Raw genomic sequence first — 20,838 nt, forward strand, 5'->3', positions numbered from 1 at the left:
TGATATTTTTTCAAAGTTTTCAAATATTTATATATATATATATTTTTTTTTGTTTTTATTCTGAAAGCTTTAACATAGGTGTAAGATGTTGCTACGAATATAATAATAGAATGAATATAACATTCTTGACCGAACTTCAAATAAGTAATGGTTTCAAAGTGTTGGTAGTAATTTGATCACCCATTGTAAATCGAAAACGAACACTTAACAAGTGTGCGTGACAACAGTTTGTTTAATAACAAACGTGTGCGTATGTGTCGGTATCGGTCGGTAATAATAATTTACGTAGCAATTATTTATACTCGGAAATAATATTTTTCCTCGACCAATAGAGTTAATTGTTAACTCTTACAATTTGTTCCATGTTTTCGATTTATTTCCCCCACGCAGAATCACCACCTTTGAACTCGAAACCACCATTTACACGATACGCCCGATGATTTTTATTATTATTTTAATTTCTTTCAATTGTGTTATTATTTTAATTTTTCTTATATATATTGTTGGACGTATTACAACGCGTTGCATATTCGCGTGTAGAGAACTGGAGAGATCAGTCGAAATATTGGATTGTTCGGAAAGTCATTTCGTTTTTCAAAATGGAGAATATGTAATTTAATAAAATGTTTATACACTCTAAAAAAATCGTGTTTCATTTTCAGCAAAGAAAAAAAAAACGAAATGATATACAGCGTCGAGTAATTTATGCTTACTTTCGAACCTCGCGAAGGCTGACTAAAGTGTCTGACCCAATAAGGCTCGTGACTCCTTCGACGACTGATCTTTCTGTCATCTACCAGTGATCGAAATAAACGAATACTGCTTAGATTATTTTTACCAAAGCAATTCCATGTCACGATCGAACAAGACATATTTTTAATTGCAGCCGATCGAACAGACATATTTTTTAATTGCAGCTGATCGAACAGACATATTTTTTAATTGCAGCTGAAGGGTTAAAAGGAGACAAACATTTTCTCGTGAAAAAGTGATTCTATGTTCATGTTTCGGGTGTGGTAATCATACAACCAATTCGTCAAACAAGTCGAACTTTACCATAATTAGGAAATGGAATATTCGAACAATTACTAATCGAATATTTACTATATCGTAAATCGAATATTTACTATAATTTATACACAATACTGACTGTATTTACTATAACTTGGCAATGAATAGGATGAGAATGTCTCACGATGTTTAAAATTGCCATTGCGTAAATTATACATATTTATCTTTGTAAATTTTACTTACAAAGAGGGAAACGATTAAGGTTGTTGTTACGAAAAATAATTTTACATTCCAACCGAGACGAAAATATTGAAATCGAATTATTTCTTTTCTTATCACTTTTAATACGCCAAGGTTGTCGAACGTTTACACAATGGGAGTAAATGGACATCATTCTTGGCATAAAAATTTTATATCAGATTAATTACTCGACCTGGAGAGCACTCGCCGCGAACCCAATTAATTTGTTTAATAAATTGGCTTTTTATTGTTCCACGCGAAATATGGGTACATAGAGCCACGTTTTAATTGAAAAAGAATTTTCCATTTAATTGAGAAAGAAGAAATAGGCTACGAAACTGTTGTGTAATTCATTACAGTAATGGAGCCAGGTAGTATTTCTATACGAATAAGTTAGACGCGTAATTAGTTTAAACGTAATTGCTCTATCGCTCTACTGCAATCAAGAATGATGAATACGAGAATAGAATGTTCCTTCGTACTCTAAATTTTGCCACTTTTATAACCATTTTCTACGACTCTCGTACGTGACGTTTATTGCGCTATAAATGAGTTCGGTATATTTGTAGAAAGCAGATTCACTCTTGAAACCCGTATTTTAAAACATTGTTACCGGAGGTCTGTATATTCAATGCTTATATCGTTTCATTTCGAATACATTTTAAAGTGATTGCATGAGAGACAGAAAGCGCAAAGGAGAAGTAAATTATTGGCAAACATTGAAATATACCAAAAGATATACATATATATATTGACAAAAGAAATTAAACACAAAGTAACAGAAGGTGCGCGATTCAGAGTTTCTTTTCTTTCAAAATATACACGATCGTGCTCAGCGCCACATGCACGTGTATATACACTCCCATTGAATTGAATAGATCCTCTTAAAACTACGGCTATGGGCGCTTTAATTTAAAATAATCTCTAAACTAAACTTATTTCTATAGAGAACCTATTTTAAAATTCTCTTCTCTAACGAGAGGATCGCGTAACGTTTGCGTTACCGATTCGACCCATTCGCTTACACCATAGTTAGTGCACACAGTGCATAAACGTTTATCGAAACCCACGAGGTACACTACTGGAATTTTCGCGGAAAAATCATGTTTAAAATTTTGTATTTTTCACGCACGATACTGCACGAAAGTCTCCGTTCCAATTTTTACGCAACATCCAAGAGCTGATGAATACTTCCAAAAAAAAATGTCGATTCTTTCGGGGATGCTTTAAAATTATTTCTCACGCGAAACAGTTTGATATTATCCGTCATTTTATTCACTTCGTACGCAAATAAAAGTTACCGATACCGATTTATATTTTTAGTTGAAACGCGAGGTGCAACGCATTGAACTTTAAACGAGGGAGCAAATTCGTTGCAAGATTAAAAAAAAAAAAAAATAATAAATATTCGAGTAACGCTCAATAACGATATTTTTAACATTTGTATTCTATATTGTGGATTATTTGTCACAATACTAGAAATCATTTCGTCGAGTGTTCCATTGACAATCTTTTACTCGTGACTCTACCATCGCGCACAAATTACGATAATCAAACGTAAGTTTCTCCTGAAATCGTTATCAATGTAAATTTCGTACATAATCGTACACGGTGTGCGCTAACTCTGGGCGATCGAAACTTGAGACAAATTTGCAAACCCAATGTCACGTGGTCCCCTAGTTAGACCACTCGGCACGAAATTTCCCGGCACTATACTTACTATTAAATAGGAAGCATATTTCAGTCTAAACAACTACATCAGAACACCCGATATATAAATATTCTCTACCCATCGTGCATTTACGTGTATACAATACAGATCAAAAAATCCCGCTTCGTTCGAAAGATTCATTGTACGACTTTTAATTAAACACAGATAATTGTACCTTATTGTTATCCGCCGTATGGCCAGCAGAAGAAACCTATAATAATTAGTATTCGTTCTCGCCATTCGTTTCGGAAGATTATCTACAAAATGATCGATCAAGGAAGAGAGACAGAGAAAGAGAGACAGATAGAGACAGATACAGACAGAGAGACGTGTGATCGTAACGGAAGGAAAAATAAAAAAAAAAATACAATAGTATTCAGCGATGAGAATCGTGACACAGACACATATCAAATCGACAAGTGAAGCGTGATGATCGTACTCGTTAAGAAATGAAAAAGTGATGCTTCGTGCGTGGTATGCGAAACAAGTCTGATCGTTACGCGCGATAAGAGTCTCGAGTCGCGTGAAAGAGAATACGAATAAGAAAAGCGACAGAGTGAGGGTGGGGGGTTAGTGTCGGTGGTTAGGGGGGTGGGGGGTGTGGTCAAATTTACAGCTACAACCAGGATATTCTGGGTTATTGAAACTAACCGGGTGGCCGATTCGCTAGATTCGTGGAGTATCGATTCCGTGCAGTACCTGCGATTGAGACGGATGCGTCTGACAGCTGGCATACGTATCGGAGCTGTCCACGCTTCCCTGCTCGTTGTAAGCTCGGCCGTAGCCCGAGGTCTCCAGTGCTTGGATCGGGGAGGTCTTCAACTCGGTGAAAATCGATTGCATCGGTTGCTGCTCCATCGACATCCCCGATCGCATCGATCTCATCTCCTGGCAGATGGGGTTACGAAAGTCGCTGGTCGCCAGCGGCATTATATTTTCCGCGTCTCTGAATTCTTTGTATTCCTAGAAACACGACCAACGTGAAAAGTCTCGGTTTGTCGAAGACGATCCGCCGCTCGAAGCGTCGCCTTCGACACGAATCTGTATCCTAGAAACCTTCGAGGAGCGACGCATCTTTCGTCGTATTGGAAAATTTTGTTCGGCTTACCGCTGATCGTTGGAACTTGTGTTCTCGCGACTTTATCGAATTGAAAAGTAAATTTGTATCAGCACGGATTCGTATTTTATCGAATTAAAATTGTAAATTTCTATTAACACGGATTCGTGTTTTATCGAATTAAAATTGTAAATTTCTATTAACATAGATTCGTATTTTATCGAATTAAAATTTTAAATTTGTATCAACACGGATTCGTGTTTTATCGAATGAAAATTGTAAATTTGTATCAGCACGGATTCGTGTTTTATCGAATTGAAATTGTAAATTTGTATCAGCACGGATTCGTGTTTTATCGAATGAAAATTGTAAATTTGTATCAGCACGGATTCGTGTTTTATCGAATGAAAATTGTAAATTTGTATCAGCACGGATTCGTATTTTATCGAATTGAAAAGTGAATTTGTATGGTATATTTTCTTTCTTACGATTTATTGCACGGATGAAAAATCATTTCGGAGACATCGAAAATCGCGAACGCGGATCGTCACGATCGTCGAAAGTTGCGTTCGCTCGTCGAATCGAGAAAGTAGTTTCTTTCGTGTGCTACGCTCTAAGAGTAAGGGAAAAGAAGAAAAATTATCGTGTGCTCTCTAAATAATCGAATCTATTTTGACGTGGCCTTTTTCTACATTCGTATTATTATACTCGCCTGATGTGTCCAGAACGTATTTGCACGACCGTATAAAGTGGGTTAGAGGAAGACAGTACATACACACATAACGCGGGCCTGTAATAAGGGTGCGAGAAAACTTAAGGAAAATAACGTTCGCTACTTGTTAATCGTTCCCAAGCTTGCCAGAACTGACCTACCGGAGATGCAGAAGTTTACGCTATTTGTACATAACATGATCATTGCAAAAAACCTTTATGCTTTGTGTAAATTTTTTTTTTTTTGTTTTTTTTTTCTGTTGCCGTGCTTGTTACTCGAGTCTTTCTCGTTTCTAAGGAACGCATGCTGAGACAGAGATGAAGAATGAAGGAAGCGTATGTTTGCGAAATCCGTTACACGATACAGAATCGATCCCCTTGTCAAAAAAACTCGAGCACGGTGACGTGCGCGGATTAGCTAGGAATCGTTTTGAACATTCGAATCGTTCGTTTCGGTCACATGGGATCGTATAACGGATTTCAACGACCCAAAAGTACGAGTCGTTGCGTCGTGGTAAGCGTACATTCCGTGTTTGCGCAAATCTTTTCCGTCGCGTTAAGCTGCTTCGATATTCGACACGACGAATATGAAAAGGCACGTTGTGTCGTCGTTGTTGAACTTGGAAACCGTATGCTCTGGAAATTGGAAAGTGACGATTGTGTACTACGTGTAACAATATATATTATCCTTTACATCGACGAAATTCGAGCATTGCCTTTTATTCGGCCACGCGCTTGCGCGATAACGACGCCGTTGGCAGTAAATCGTTAAATTCGATGGACTCGTGTCGTATCGTACACTAAATCGTAACACTGCGCGGGCACATCGATTACGATTCCGTCGCGCAAATTTCACTTGTCCGAATAAAATTTAAATCGCCGAGATTCCGATGGTTTCTAAGCGAGTGAATGTCGAATCGTGGCTGTGGAATCGTGTTCGTCTTTGTCGTTTCGCCGATCGATTGATTAACTCGCTTTAACCCATCAACTACGAAATGCGCGTGCACATTCTGAAACTCGACAGTCGATTACGAAAGACGTTGAGGTAACTCGGGTAATTTCGCGCTGGTAAGAACATTTTTTTCCAACATTCAAGTAGGAGAGTACAGCAGAGATAAACGTAACGCGTTATTCGAAAATTCGAACATTCGAATATTAAAGTAGTAAAGTAAAGATAAACGTAATACGTTATTCGAACATTAAAGTAGTAAAGTAAAGATAAACGTAATACGTTATTCGAACATTAAAGTAGTAAAGTAAAGATAAACGTAATACGTTATTCGAACATTAAAGTAGTAAAGTAAAGATAAACGTAATACGTTATTCGAACATTAAAGTAGTAAAGTAAAGATAAACGTAATACGTTATTCGAACATTAAAGTAGTAAAGTAAAGATAAACGTAATACGTTATTCGAACATTAAAGTAGTAAAGTAAAGATAAACGTAATACGTTATTCGAACATTCGAACATTCGAACATTGAAGTAGTAAAGTAAAGATAAACGTAATACGTTATTCGAACATTCGAACATTAAAGTAGTAAAGTTAAGATAAACGTAATACGTTATTTGAACATTAAAGTAGCAAAGTAAAGATAAACGTAATACGATATTTGAACATTCGAACATTAAAGTAGCAAAGTAAAGATAAACGTAATACGATATTTGAACATTCGAACATTAAAGTAGCAAAGTAAAGATAAGCGTAATACGTAATTTGAACATTTGAATATCAAAGTAGTAAAGTACAAAAGAGTAAAGATACATTTAGGCGAACTTGCTGCGTGTAGATATAATCGTGTTCTTTTTGTTATACTTGTTCAAATAAATTGCTCAGTGGTAGGTATAATTCCGTGATAATTCGGTAGGATTTAGTGTGATTTTTCTTTTTTCATCGAAGAATACTGCGAAATAATTATACCCTTAACGAAACAAACAAACTTCAACTCGTCGAGGTATCGTACTACTCGTTCGATTACTAAGGTGCTCGAATACACCATTAAATTTTACGGATTTGTAAACCGTCCATCCATCTCTTCGAGTTTCGTTTATATAAACACCCACTAGAAACGATACTCGTACGCTGAAAGCGTACTATTATACTTATTAAATTTATTTTTACCCTCCGTTCGTGAAACATCGATCGTTAAGTTGTCTTTCGCGCGAAATCGTTAAAAACTTTAAATACGCGTAAGAACGTAATAAGAAATCGTGCCGCGTTAACATAAATATTTACCGGTAGTTGTAACGAGTTACTTCGATCGAGTTTACGAGTGAAAAATCAATGACGATAATAATTGCTTTCGTAATAGGGCTCTCTGTTTCAACAGTCAAAGGGGTTAATTTCCATTAGAAAGGGTGAACAACAAATCGTCGATTCGGTCGTTGTGCTTTTAATAACCGAACCATTGATCGTTCTTTCGCTGGAATGACGACTCATTGACAAACACGATCCCACGTAGCGGTTACTAATCGATTAAATTCGCATGTACCTATATACACATGTATAATATGTATCTATATATTATACTCCATCATGCTACGTACGACGATGAGATGAATGAAAATGTGTGTACGGTGTGCGGTGTCTCTTGCTCTACGCAGCCAGTGAACTAATGGAAAGATTCAAGGGTTCGTAAGTTAAATCCACGTTGTTCTCTCAAGGCATCGAGGTCGTTGTGTGAACAAAATCGTCTAATCGACTCGAAATAATTTTCTGCTTTCGGGATACGAGAAAAGAAAAGAAAAAAAGGTGAAAAAAGAAAAGAAAAGAAAACAGAGAGAGAAAGAGAAAGACAGAGAGAGAGAGAGAGAAAGGAAAAACCCACACCGAAACTGCGTTTCAAAACGAGAAAGAATGTAAATAATTAAGTTAAGCCTCTTCGCAGGCGATACAAGCAGCTTCTTGACATGCCATACTACCGTTCATTTCGATATGAATAATTTCGGTGAGATCGTCGTCGAGATAAACGCAACGATCGATCACCAAAACAGTCACGCATTTTACAAACGGAGTAATACTTATCTATACGCCGGGTGAGCAATATTCTGCGAAACGAGTCGTAACGTACACACAATGTACGTGTTTCGTACAACGTGCTATTGTAATGAATTTTCTTGGCGAAGGGACCGCTCTAGGTGAAACGTGTTCCACTCGAAACGTCGTTTCTCGTGTCGAGACAGACGTCTTAATCGTTACCGACGTTCCGAACGAATTGCTTTAACACGAATAAACTCGTTTTCCGCCGCTCGAAACGATCGCTCGCGAGAAGGGCAAGGTGGGGACAACGGGGTTAGTCGGTTCATGCACGAATCTAGCGTGCGAACTTGGCGTTCGTTTTAAAATCGAAAGCAGGAAATTATCCGTCAGAGAGAAAGACAGAGAGACAGACGGAGAAAAAAAAAAAAAGAGAGAGAGAGAGAAGACAAGAGAGAAAGTGAAAGAAAGAAAGAGAGTATATCGATTCGAATAAAAGTATGTAGTAGGCATGTGCGAATATTAATTGGACGTTAACCGGTCACGTTTCATATTTTCGAACAATTATAATTGAAAAAGTTACGAGCATCACCGAACGCGATATTACGTTGACGAGTTATCGAAACTTCGTATACAAAGTGTTCATCGTCGAAGGGACGATCGAAAGAAAAGGAAAGAAGAGATTAATACAACGGTATGCAACAATCTCTGGCGAGCTGTTAATAAAACAACAAAAACAAAAAAAAAAAAACAACTACCGTAACACTGACCGCAGGCATTGTTAAACGTGTTAAACACGATCGATCGATGGAGACATCTTCGACTATAATAATGGAACGTTTTCTATCAACCGTGCTGTTCTTGTTCGCGTTCGAATCGTTCTCGTACGATAAGAATGTAAATCGGGATGGGAGAATTCGCAGCTACCTAGTACGGTGTGGCACACCAGACGATAAGTGTATCCAATCGTGTAAATTATAGCGACGATCTCGCGACGGTCAAGTAACGGTGAACTTACGTTTGATTTTATTAATCGACGATAAATCGACTCTCGATTCGTTTTCGTATTTCATTAAACGCACAGAATGCAATTCTTCGCTGTACGTAGTGTATCTCGCGTAAGATCCGTGGAAATCGTAAGGGCAACGATACCACCGTTACTTGGCGTGCTACCGAACTGGATAAACTTTCTCGTGGCGCAAACTATGGTAACTCTACTTAGGATTAAGTGAAAGGGTTGGCGCGGCCAAAGCTAAAAGCATCGTGTTTCGTACTTCTAGCGCGATTGCCGTGAACAACGATGCCTGGGCGCCTTGACCTACAAAACTGCGAGTTTACACGCAAATGAAATTAGTGGACGAGCTACGTTGCGTCTAAAGCATTGAATGAACTGGTATCGTGTCAATGGAAAAGTTGTGCTCTGTTTTGAAGGTGAACGGCGGATTTGGCGGTTCGTAGGTTGAGAGGGGTGGGGCGGGGGGCTAGGGGGCGTGGCTGGCGGGCGGCGAGGGTGGTCGAAGGGGGGAGGCAGTGCATACACCCAGTGGACTATATATAAGAAAACCGTGCATCGGCCGTAAAACGAAAAAACAGTGGCGGACAGACAACGTAAGCCAGGGGACAAAGAAGTGACACACGCCGCGATCCTTTCACGCGCGCGCGCGCGTATCGCTTTCAAGCAAAGACGTAATACAGACGGTGATCAAACAAAGTGAGCAACAACACATTTAACGAAACGAAACGATAAAATAGAAGAATAGATAAATGAAGAAATTACGAGAACGTAACGGAAAAAAAAAAAAAAAGAACGAAGTTAGTCCCCCATTTTTCTTTCGGTACCAATTCTCTCGACAGCCCATTGGTGTATGTAGTGCCGCCTAAGGAAGAACGTTAGTGATCGTAAATACCTTCGTAGTACAAAAGCAACACTCGAATTCGCTAGGTATTTCATCATTTTTCTCGAATTTTCTGCTGTCTTTTTTCTCTTCATCCTACAATGTCACACACACAATTTCCTATTTTACTTTACGTAACACACGGCTCATCGGTCGGAAGCGATCGGATCGTTTCGTCTCTTTTCGATTAAACCGCGTATCCGTTGCGTCGAGCGGTACGCACGGTTGGTTCGTTAAGAAGGTAATTGTTCTCGATCATTATTTTTTTTTTCTAAGTTTCTTTCACCGCCAATGTGAACCGTACGGAGATACACTTCCGTGGAACATCGACTGACGTTAATATCGCGAGAGTGAATTTTTTTTAAATTCATTAAAAGGTTCTACGACCCCTTGTTCTACGTAACTTTGTTACCGTGGCTCGAGACGATGACTCATAATGGATGCACCGATGCGAAATAATACGAGCGCTTCGCGAGCGAGCGAACATGTAATTAATCCTTTGAAGCACGCATTCAAGAAAAAATTTCCGTATAATTGGGCGTATAATTATCGTGTCTCTCTAAATCGCGTCTCGAATAAAAGTTTTCGCAAAGAGACACTAATCGTTGAGATATCGAGTGTAACGTATTAACTCGATTCGGTCGATGGATTTTAATAAAATTTTACCAAACAAGATCAGCAAAGCCTTTGACCACGGTGCTTCAAAGGCTTAAACGAGGCAACGTATGATCACGTGGAGCCAGAGAGAGAAACTTCTCGTATCTAAGGGTGAAAAGGTAAATGTGTCACGGTTGTGTTAATTTGTCAAAAGAAAGGAAAATTGGTGTATAATGCGTAAAAATTAGTACGTAAATCGTGGTACGCGTGACTCCTTACGGTGAAGCGGGCGATTATATCGTCTTCTTCGAATCGCGATTCATCGACGACCGATGAAAAAAAAAAAAGAAAAAAAAAAAACAATTCTCGATCGATAATCGAGTCGTTCGTTGAAACGTTTCAAGGAATTGAGTTCGCCGTCGTTCCGTATCGAGATTGAAAAAGAAGCTGCGAGCAAATATATACTATACACACGGACCGGAGTTTTCCAGCATCGACGTGAATTAAGAACAAGGAAAATAAATATGGGTTAACCGGTGCTCCAGATACGCGTACTCGAAACCATTGTACTCGCGAGCTCTGGCGTGGAATCGACTTATAAACAAGCGAACGATCGTCTCGCGTAAAATTTTTTTTACGATTTTCATTTCTCTACCGCTTATTACGAATTATTCGTCGATGGTCTATCATCGAATATCGACTCTCGTTTGTTTGCTTTATCGTAAGTACGTACGGATAAGTTTGTAGAACACAATTCCACGATACGTTCCCACTTGGGTGGAAAAATACGAGGAAAGATCGAGAAAAAGAAGGAACGCGATTTACAAGTAATTTTTAAAAACGTTCGTAAAGAATCATCGATACCACTACTTACGACTTTGGCAGCGTTTATACAACGATACGTAACGTGTGATAGATAGTGTTCTCTCGAGTTATGTAAACCGAAGTGACAGTGAAACGCATCTTAGTGAAAAGAAATAAAATATTATCGTGTTGTTGTGGACGGACGTCACAATTGCTTTTCGTTACTTACGCCGAACCAAAGGATCATAAACGCACATACTTCTATAAGCGAACCGTAACTCGAACCTGCTGTCCTGTATATGTCTTCACGAATAACCCTTTCAGACCCGCTGCGTCCTATCGCGTACAGTTTAAATAGCTCATGCAAGATCCGAATCACGAGAAACGTTCCTACACGTTATTCTCTTCAGAGCTGAAAGGGCTAATATGAAATTAACAAAATTCATTCGGCGCCTAAAAAACAGAAAAAAAAACATATAGAAGAACAAAATGAAACAAAAAAAGAAAAAAGAAACAGATACGCATCGATATCGACGATCGAGACTTTCCACTTCGAAGTGGAAAGAAAAGAAAAAAAAAAAAATACGTGTCGTCGAGAATCCTCGAAGTCGCAACCAGTCGAGTTTCGAACGTTTGATTCTATCGAACAGCAATATAAGACGTCCCCCACTCTTATCGTTTAAATGCTCGAACGATTCTTCTCGCATTGTTTCACCCTCGAAGTCAGTCCAATGAATCAACTTGATCGCTCCAATCGTCACCCCAAAATTCGAATGCTCGTCGACGGACCGACTTCGAGGTTTCGTCGAACAAGCAGAGATTATCCGCCGTAATCACAAACCTTTGAATCGGATTCAAAATGAATTTTATTCGATTACAAGAAGAATTTTATTTCCTAATATTATTAGAATGGACGTTGAACTGGCGTCGTATTACAATAAAACACGAGCACGAGGCGATCATGCCAGATACGTCAACAATAAAACTTACAGCTGCCCGTTAATCCGACAATACTCTACAATTTGTTTACTTCGAGATTCTTACAGCCGGTAGTATTTAATACGTAATACAATAATATGTACATGTACAGGCAGTGTTTTCGAACAACCAATTTTAATGATCACCGTCGGTGATCTTGTTAGTGTCTATCATCGAGTGTGTTACCGATTAGTTGTATACGAGAATTACTAAACTGTTGATCGATCGTCCGAGTAATATTATAAATGTAAATTGTATGTCTGAAATCGTCCGTTGTGTATTAAATTGAGCAACAATGCGACTCACCGCCGTATCGTTTCTCGTCTCCAGACACGTCCCGAGCGATATATAATATATATACAATAATAATCGGTACACGCTAAATTAACCTACACGGAGGAATCGTCGCGAAATAATTTTTTTCCTTTTTTTCGTTTCACGGTTTTCTCTTTTCAAAAATCGTCGTCCTATCGCGAATATCACCGATCGGTATAACCTCTCGTCGAGATATACCAGAACCATGGTTCTCGATCCCTCGATCGAGTATACACGGCGGTTGATTGACGCGCGCAGATTTCTAAACGAGAATGAACGAATCTGAACGAGAATGAACGAGTTTTAAACTAATCGACACTAAGGTGTGACGCGATTATCGATGCGATTTATAAAATGCTAAAGAAAGTTTCTTCATGGACGTATCGTGTGTGTGTATATGCACTACGTTTCGAAATTCGTTTCACCGTGATGAAAATCGAGCTCAGCGAATCGTGACGGTGGAAACGGTACCTATATACGTTTGGTACAGTGTGATGCGTTGAACGTGCACGAGAAGCAAACGCTCTCGGTGTGTTTTCTTTATTCTTTCTCCTTTCTCGGTATGTTCCCGTTCGTTCCGATCGAACGAAACGTACCGTCCACGGTATCGTACAAAAGTAATCGTACACGTGTGACTACGCGCGATCGAGCAACGAAGCGATCTATTGCGAAGGCGTAACCGTGGCTGCCACACGGTTCGCACGTTCTCGAACGCAGAACGTGTCGGCGAACATATCACGGCGGGACCGACTTAAGAGTAACGACACGAGAGACAACAGTGTCCTCCAGCCGCGAGGAACCCACGTCTCGGATTGAAAGGCACGTGTACGAGAGAGAAAAAGAAAGGAACATCGAGCGACACGGCATATCCCCTTTTTTTATCAGGGGATAGAAATCAGAGAATACGAAATCAACGAATAATAAGCGACGCGAGCCCCATCGATGAAACACACGCGCGACGAAGTTACACGGACGGTAGTCAGCGTACGAGTGAGTATCGATCGAGCGGTCTTTTCCCGCGCTTTTCTCGGACCGGTGGTGGGGGTAAGGTAAAGGTGGGGGAGAGACACACACGGCAAGGTCCGACGACGTCGATGTACCCCGCGATTTTCGCACACACCCCGGATCATCGTCCATCGCGTATTTTTCTTTTCTCGTCGTACCGCACTTCGTCGTTTCTCGTTTTTGTCCGTTGCCTTTCTCGTGGCCGTCCATCCACTACGAAATATACTTGGGTAACGGGGGGGAGGAGCGAATTTTACTATCATTGTGTCGGACGTTGCCAGGAAAGGTCGGCAAACCTTTGTTTTTTTTTTCGATTTTTATTTTTATTTTGCGCATCGAACGCGCAGAGATATTCGTTTTTTTTTCTTTTTCATTCGAGGAGAATCCTCGCGCGCAACGAGTCCTCTCGTCTCGCCGTTGCGAGAACGAGCTTTTGGCATGCGACCGTTTTCTCGAGCACCACTCCCGGAGAACGTTAAATACCCCTCCCCGGTTTTGTGGGACGGAACCGATCGAGGATGTTCTTTTTTTATTTTTTTTTTTACGTGGAGTCTGCTCGATTGATTGCGCAAAATTCAACGATCCTCTCTCTCTCATCATTTTTTTTTACATGCGCAAAACAGCGAAAGAGAACGAGAATTCGGCAAGGTCCGACAGTAGCAGGTAAATTCGTGTGTGTGTGACGAATGTTTCGGCGGCTTTGTTCAACGATGGTGGTTCAATGCGCGCTGTCGGACATTGCCTGTAACACACCGACATGAAATCCGTCAGAGAATTACCGCCAACGTGATGGAAATGATTCGGAAGAACGTATTAATTGGGGTCGCGAGTGACGACGCGCCGCTGCCTGCAATAATCATTAATATTTAAATTGTTCCCGAACCGAAGTGGCCCTGTCCTCGTTGAATTTCGTCTCAAGTGGAGTTTCACAATTTTTTGCTTTTCCTCGACGGTCGGTTGTTTCTGATTCTTTTTCCTCTTTTTTTTTTTCATTAGTTTCGTGTCGCAAAACGTTCGCCTTTTTGCTTCGCATAGAAGGTAAGAAAGTGCTGGCTAGTAGTTCGCAAAATGAAAATAGGTTAGATGGTATTATTGCAGCCAACTGCAAAAAAAAAAAACAAAAGAAAACGCAATAGGATTGCGAAACTTGCGTTCACGTGTACAATTAACGCGCGAGTTTCGTTGGAAAGGAAATTTTCCAGACGATTTCAGCGACCAGACGCGAACAACAATTGTTTCTCACTTCTCGATCGGGAATACCGATGTTGGAAAAATTAACGATCGCAATCCTATCGTTCGATTGTGTCCAGTAACGTAACTAATATTACATCGAATAGGCAATGAAACTGTGATTGAATTGTTCATACTGGAATTTACATAGGTATTTTACATAGTTACGGTACGGGACATACTCGCCCCCCCATTTTATAAAAGCAAGAGTTACTCGACTAATGCGATGCGTTAATATCTGGACAGTAACTTCTTCTAAAAATTACAGAACACTGAGTGCGCCAAGTTGTGAATAAATTGGTCGTGTGTGCGAGAAACCAAGGAGGAAGAAAATCCGAAATAAATTAATTATTATTCCCGAGACGCGAGCGAGATGTTCGATCGCGAACGAAATCGATCTGAATCGTATTAGAAAAATCGATAAACATCGAACACTCTCTACGACGAAAATAAATAATATTAAATAGAAAGAAACATACCGACGACTAACTTTTACAATAATTTCCCGACGCGCGTTTTTTGGCGAATGGCAACAAACTTACAGCGATCTAGCTTCGGTTTATTCAAGTGCAATGTGCATACGTGATGCACATTAGGGTGTCTGTAAAAATTCGAGAAACAAAGTCGAGAAACTAAATCTATAAATAGAATAGAAATAAAGTCTATAAAAATTCTCGACTTTGTTTCTCGAATTTTTTTTTTTTTATTCCACTTGACCCACAGAATTAGGGTTATTTTCAAATAATTCCCGAAAGACGTTACTTGAATTTTTTTCGTGAAAAATTCTATTCGCACCCTAATGCGCACAGGATTTCGTATTTTTGTTCGAATTTCTATGAATTGTGTATCGATCAAATACGAGAAAGAAAGAAAAAAAAAAGAAGGAAAAAAACAATAAGAAGGAACAGTACATTCATTGTTCACAAAGCGAGCATTCCAGGACCGCAGTAATGTGCGAAAGAAAACACCGTTAATTATGAGAATGATGTCGTTTATCGAAGTAAGCCCCCGACGTGTTGTTTCCCGACGAGAAAGCATTTGGACGACACGCTGCTAGTTTTCGAAAGAAAATTTCGCTCCTTCATGTACTCGATGTCTTCACTGTCTTTCAATCCTCGCGACGTCTTTAATCCTCTCATATACACGAACACTCGTATCGTACTCCGATCGTTAATTATCGATAACAAATTGACCAAACGTTGATCGACCAACACTCGATAAATATATATGCGAATTTTACTCGCGATTCTTTCACGTCAATAACGTAAAAGGACGAAAGGATAAGCCAACAATGTCTAAACAAACGTGTCACGACGAGAGGATCATTGTTTCCAATGACTTTGATATCTTTGATTCATCGAGTCTCGAATATTTCTATCAAGTTACTATCGGACAGTTCGTTGGATAATGTCCATCGTGATAGAATCGAAGAACAAAATTTGAACGTACAGTTCGCCCGAATAATTTACACGTCCGTGATAGATTTTTATCTACAAGGGGGCCGTTTCGCGGGAAATTGTCGAACAATGGGTATTCAAAATGATCGAGAACGATTTGAATCGTAGGAAAGTTCGAGAAACTTCAACGAGCAAGGCTCGACGAATTAAAGGTATGCGATTTGTTTACAGGTCGTAGAATATTCGAATAGCGTGGACGAGTAAAGGAGGTGGCGAACATTGAGGAAAATTAATGTCGTTCTTTCGGGCTCCGCAGATCGTCGGTACACTCGCGGACTAGATTCGATTTTGCGAAATCGCATCGAACGAAATCGTTTGGACGAGAAATTGATCGCAAAATGGTATGTAAAGAAAAACAGGCGACCGAGTTGACGTAAAGTCGAGAAACGTTGCGCAAACCTTTATTCGAACGCATCTGTACCTGATAGTGCTGCATCGTACCGGATGCAATTTTCGGAGAAAATCATCGAAAAATGCATCTGTGCGTATAAACGTAACGCACAGTTTGCGCGATAGAAGATGTAAAAATAGAAACGAAACTCGCGTTTACGATATATTTACTAGGAATCTATCTTCGTTATCAAATTTATTACGTTGTAAACGTAACGTTAACTTTCCACAGCACCGCGAATTGTTATACACATTGTTCGTATACACTATCGTTTACAGTAGGTTCGTCAGCACTGGTAGGTACAGACACACATGTACCAAGGAGAATTCTGTGTTGCATTGAAAAGTCACCACCTCTAGATTGTATGCGTTATACGGAGCAAGGTATCTTCCTCGATTGAAACGTTACGTTTTTCACGATTTTATCAAAACGCGTGTCGCGGCGACTGGAAATAATTATTTATCGAACAGACACGCGTAAAGTACTTTTTTCGTTGGAAAGTACCGTGTCATTGGAAACCGTTTGGAACAGTTGCTTGACCCAGCTCCGTATATATTCGCACACACACACGTGATATGGTTTTCAGCGTTTCAACGTCGAGTAAATATTTTCGCAAGAGAAATCGAGCGAAGAAAAAAAAAAAAAAAGAAAAAAAACGAATGGAGAAAGAATTCCACGAAGAAACTTGTCCAACAGAATCCACGAACTAGTCCTGAGAAATATTTACTCGGTTCGCGGTTTGTGCCAGATCGAAATTCGGGGTGCTGGCAACAATTTTGCTGCCACGAAAGAAAGTCGCACACAACACCACGGGATACCGCTCGATCAATCATTGGTATCCCGATAAAAACAAGCAGGCACACATAGATAAGAGGCTGCACATCGAGCAAATCGTTTCTGTCCTTCGTATCGGCAGTAAATAACACTTTCGAGTTCTTCGGTTGAATCGTGCTTTCGTATCTGATCTATAGCGCCTATAGTACGGCCGTTGGGAGATTGCATCTGGAGTTATGGCGGTTTCTGGTCGTTCAGGGGTCACCTTCTCCGACAGAAAAAAAAAATGTGTATTTGTTTCGAGAGTATAACTCCCGAACGAAGAAGAGCAGCCGTAACTCCAGATGCAATTTCCTCGCGCGTGTACTATATACGAGTTCAACCGGTAACTCGAACGGAAAATATGAATATATATCTGACCATCTCGATAGAATTTACGTTATTTCTTTCGTCGACTTTCGAAATGAAATTTGAAAAACAAATATTATCAAACTGTGTCGTGACGAGAGCGCGCTGTGTATATATAGAGATTGTAACTATAACGAGCAAAAATCTATAATTATTTTAACACACGCTTATCCGTGTACGAGACACCTTTTTAACGAGTTCACTACGTAGATGGATACACTGTAGATGAAAATTTTGGAAAATTTGCGAAACATCGAAGTAGAATGAACAGATTTAAATTTTCGATCGAAATTACGTTCGATATTAATAGCAGATAGTATTTGTTAGTTGTGTAATAATTAAATTAACTCGTCACTGACACAGTGAGATTTTAACGAATATTAATGTTTCGTTTTAATATAGTAAAAATAAAAAGACTTTGATACGTTTATCCAGAAAGTAATAATGATTCGACGATCACGATGTGAGCTCGACGTGCTTTCTTTCTATATATAAATATATATATATATAATATTTAAAAAAACGAAATGAAAGACTGTTCATACTAGGCGTGCTTGGGTACATCGTGTCATTCTGCATGATTTGAATATCATTACAAGTTCGTTCTCACGACACGGTGGTGTGAAATGAAACTTGTACCGAGGCTATTCGACATCAACACGTTTACACAGATTTCAAACAAGAACGATGTCATTGGATGCACGTTCCTTTCAATAGGTGTTACATTAATGATAAAATATCGGTTGTACTGAACACGTGTACACGTACGTAAGAATAAATGAAAAATACCGTGATAAAATAAGCAACCAATGCGAAATAAATTACTAATCGATTTCTAAATGTACAACGATCCTTGGCCCGGTAAATAAATCGTGAATTTTCAGAACAATGTTTCTACTCGAAATACGTTTGTCAGTCTTGTGAAACACTTAATTAATTAAACAGTAGACATCTGTTGTAAAAAAATATTTTATACAAGGTACGTTAGTATATGTTGTTCGACTTACTCGAAAATGCCTGCATATACATACTAGGTTGTTAAATAAGTATCGTCGTTTTTTCAATTGTAAAAAAAATACTACGACACTTCGACATTGAACAATGTTGCAAATATACGAATAAGTTTGTTCAGATCTACACGAAATTTCACACATGTTCATCTAACAATAGCACCATTGTTAGAAAAATAAAACGACCCAATAGCTTCGATTTCTTATCGAACGACAAAACTTATCGAGCAACCTATTATATTTCGCGAGTCAAATATTACCACTTTGTAGCGAACGGAACAACAAAGTTGAAACGCGAGTATTGTTCAAAAGTTGATGTATGTTCTCGAGTATTGTTCTCGAGTCTGACCAAAATCGGACTCTACCACTGGTTTGCATCCAATGTGACCGCTATGGTGTTCTGATAGTCGTGCCTCTAATAGCCGCGTGCGAGTATACAGAAATTCACGAACGATTCTCTCTGTACAGATGGGCTCGAATTTCTTTGACGAAATTTAATATACGCGCTGTTCGTAACCGAAAATTCTCGCGACCATCGAACACGCGTAATCAACTCGTTAATTGCTCGAAAACCCATAACGAAATCCAGAGAACAAGAAACGTAAAATTAAAATTGCCTTTGTTGCCCAGGAGAAAGTAACACATCGTTCGTTTTAATTAATAATTTCATATCAGTGTGTTTCTCCGTTAACTACTCGACGAAGAAGCTTTTCACAGAGCTGCGTACACTGTCGCACGAAAGATTATAAAGATTGGCTCGTTAGATTATTAATTTTAATCCTCTCCTCTCACCGAACGGAATCACAATCGATCGATTGAAAATATATTCGAAATTTGTACAATATTTCTAATAATCACGATTATAGATAATTTCCAATATTTAATTTTCCCAATTGGTTAGAATTGCGAGAGTATCGATGAGAACGAATAAGAAAACCACAAAATGATTGCAATCTATATTTAGGAGACACATTATAGAGAAGCATTGAAATATTCCTTCCATTTCGATAAACATTCGGAAATATTGAAACGTATAACCGTGTACTTCCTTGGTCCTGTAAAACATTGGAAACAACAACTCTCTAAATTTTAAGATTTGACATAAAATTTGTGTCTCTCGAGCGGCAGTGTACCGTCTCTGAACAACAGTACAAAATCGTTAATTACAAATTGCTCGGTATCGAACGTCGAATCCCGAGATTCGTGTATTCGGTCGAACAAAAAATACTCATCAAAACGAAACAGAAAAAAAAACAAAAAAAAAAGACAAAAAACAAAAGAAAAATAAAAAGGTGACCAAATGACGCAACCAACGACACCTTTTCACTAAATTCGAGAAGAATCGAACCCAATCTGGTTAAAGCAGTCCTGTCCACGGGGATTGAGCCGTTCTCGCGCGGCTCGCGTTAAGCCCACACACATGTAACGCTACATCGATATACTGTATGTATATAAATATATAAATATATAAATATATAGCGTACGTGTACTACTGTAACAGAGACAGAGTGGATGGAAGCTGCTTCGTAACCCGTTGGCAACGTGTTTTTTTTTTCTTTTTTTTTTTTTTTTGTTGGACAGGACTGGGTCAAAGGATCATCAGATGCCCGCGCATACCTAGTTCTCCAGGCGCGATACACATAATAAAAAACGAGTTACATCGAGAAATCATACGTAATCGGTGTTACAGATCTCACGACAGGGACTTACGCTAGGTGTGGTATTGCCTTGGTTCACGTGCTGGGCCGGTACATCGTCGTGAAAGTAATCGTCGTTTTGCGTTCCAGGTACGCTCTGCGCGAAGTCCAAGAGACGACGGTTCGGACTATCCGGGGTGTTCGGTAGGTCGTTAGGCAAATTTGGGAAGCAGGACGAGGCGCTGCGACGGTGTCGTGAGAGACTGTAATGCTCATAGTTACGATAACAGCCTGGCCCGGTCTGGGCGGGACCGCGTCCGCACGCGGACTCTCCCTCGGTGCTGTTACCATCCACGCCGGACATATTGTGACCTGGAAACAGGTTCCGCGTCCGTTCTGTCTTTTATAATACCGTGGGCTTATCAACCTTGACGCAAGGATAGCGATGAGAACTCGCCAACGGAAGTTGCGAACCCGTGTCTCACGATGTATTCCAATAGAGAGTTTCATGCAGCGATTTTTCGATGAGAAGTTATTAAATCTTGGTGACAGGTTGCACAACAAATTACGAATAATGGGAGTAGTGCCCCGGTCTGGTCCGGCGTGGTAGGCTGGTCGTTTAGGCGGACGG

At 39.5% G+C, this 20,838-nt stretch overlaps 1 protein-coding gene across 8 annotated transcripts in view; it reads right to left on the minus strand.

Moving 5' to 3' along the window:
- Window positions 1–20,838, minus strand: part of Shab (Shaker cognate b) — a 56,873-nt gene that overhangs the window by 14,495 nt on the left and 21,540 nt on the right. For 4 of the 8 annotated variants that reach the window (XM_076313016.1, XM_076312855.1, XM_076312768.1 and 1 more), the window contains exons 5-8: window positions 20,281–20,579; window positions 9,614–9,697; window positions 3,662–3,925; window positions 3,138–3,173 (exon numbers count right to left, since the gene is read on the minus strand). In XM_076313016.1, the coding sequence (XP_076169131.1) occupies window positions 3,138–3,173; window positions 3,662–3,925; window positions 9,614–9,697; window positions 20,281–20,579 (683 nt within the window). Of the gene's footprint in view, window positions 1–3,137; window positions 3,174–3,661; window positions 3,926–9,613; window positions 9,698–20,280; window positions 20,604–20,838 lie in introns of all 8 variants that reach the window. The other 4 variants (XM_076313098.1, XM_076312934.1, XM_076313193.1 and 1 more) reach the window with 3 other exon arrangements.

This window comes from Ptiloglossa arizonensis, chromosome 1, assembly GCF_051014685.1.
Source record: "Ptiloglossa arizonensis isolate GNS036 chromosome 1, iyPtiAriz1_principal, whole genome shotgun sequence".
Classification (NCBI taxonomy): Eukaryota; Metazoa; Arthropoda; class Insecta; order Hymenoptera; family Colletidae; genus Ptiloglossa; species Ptiloglossa arizonensis.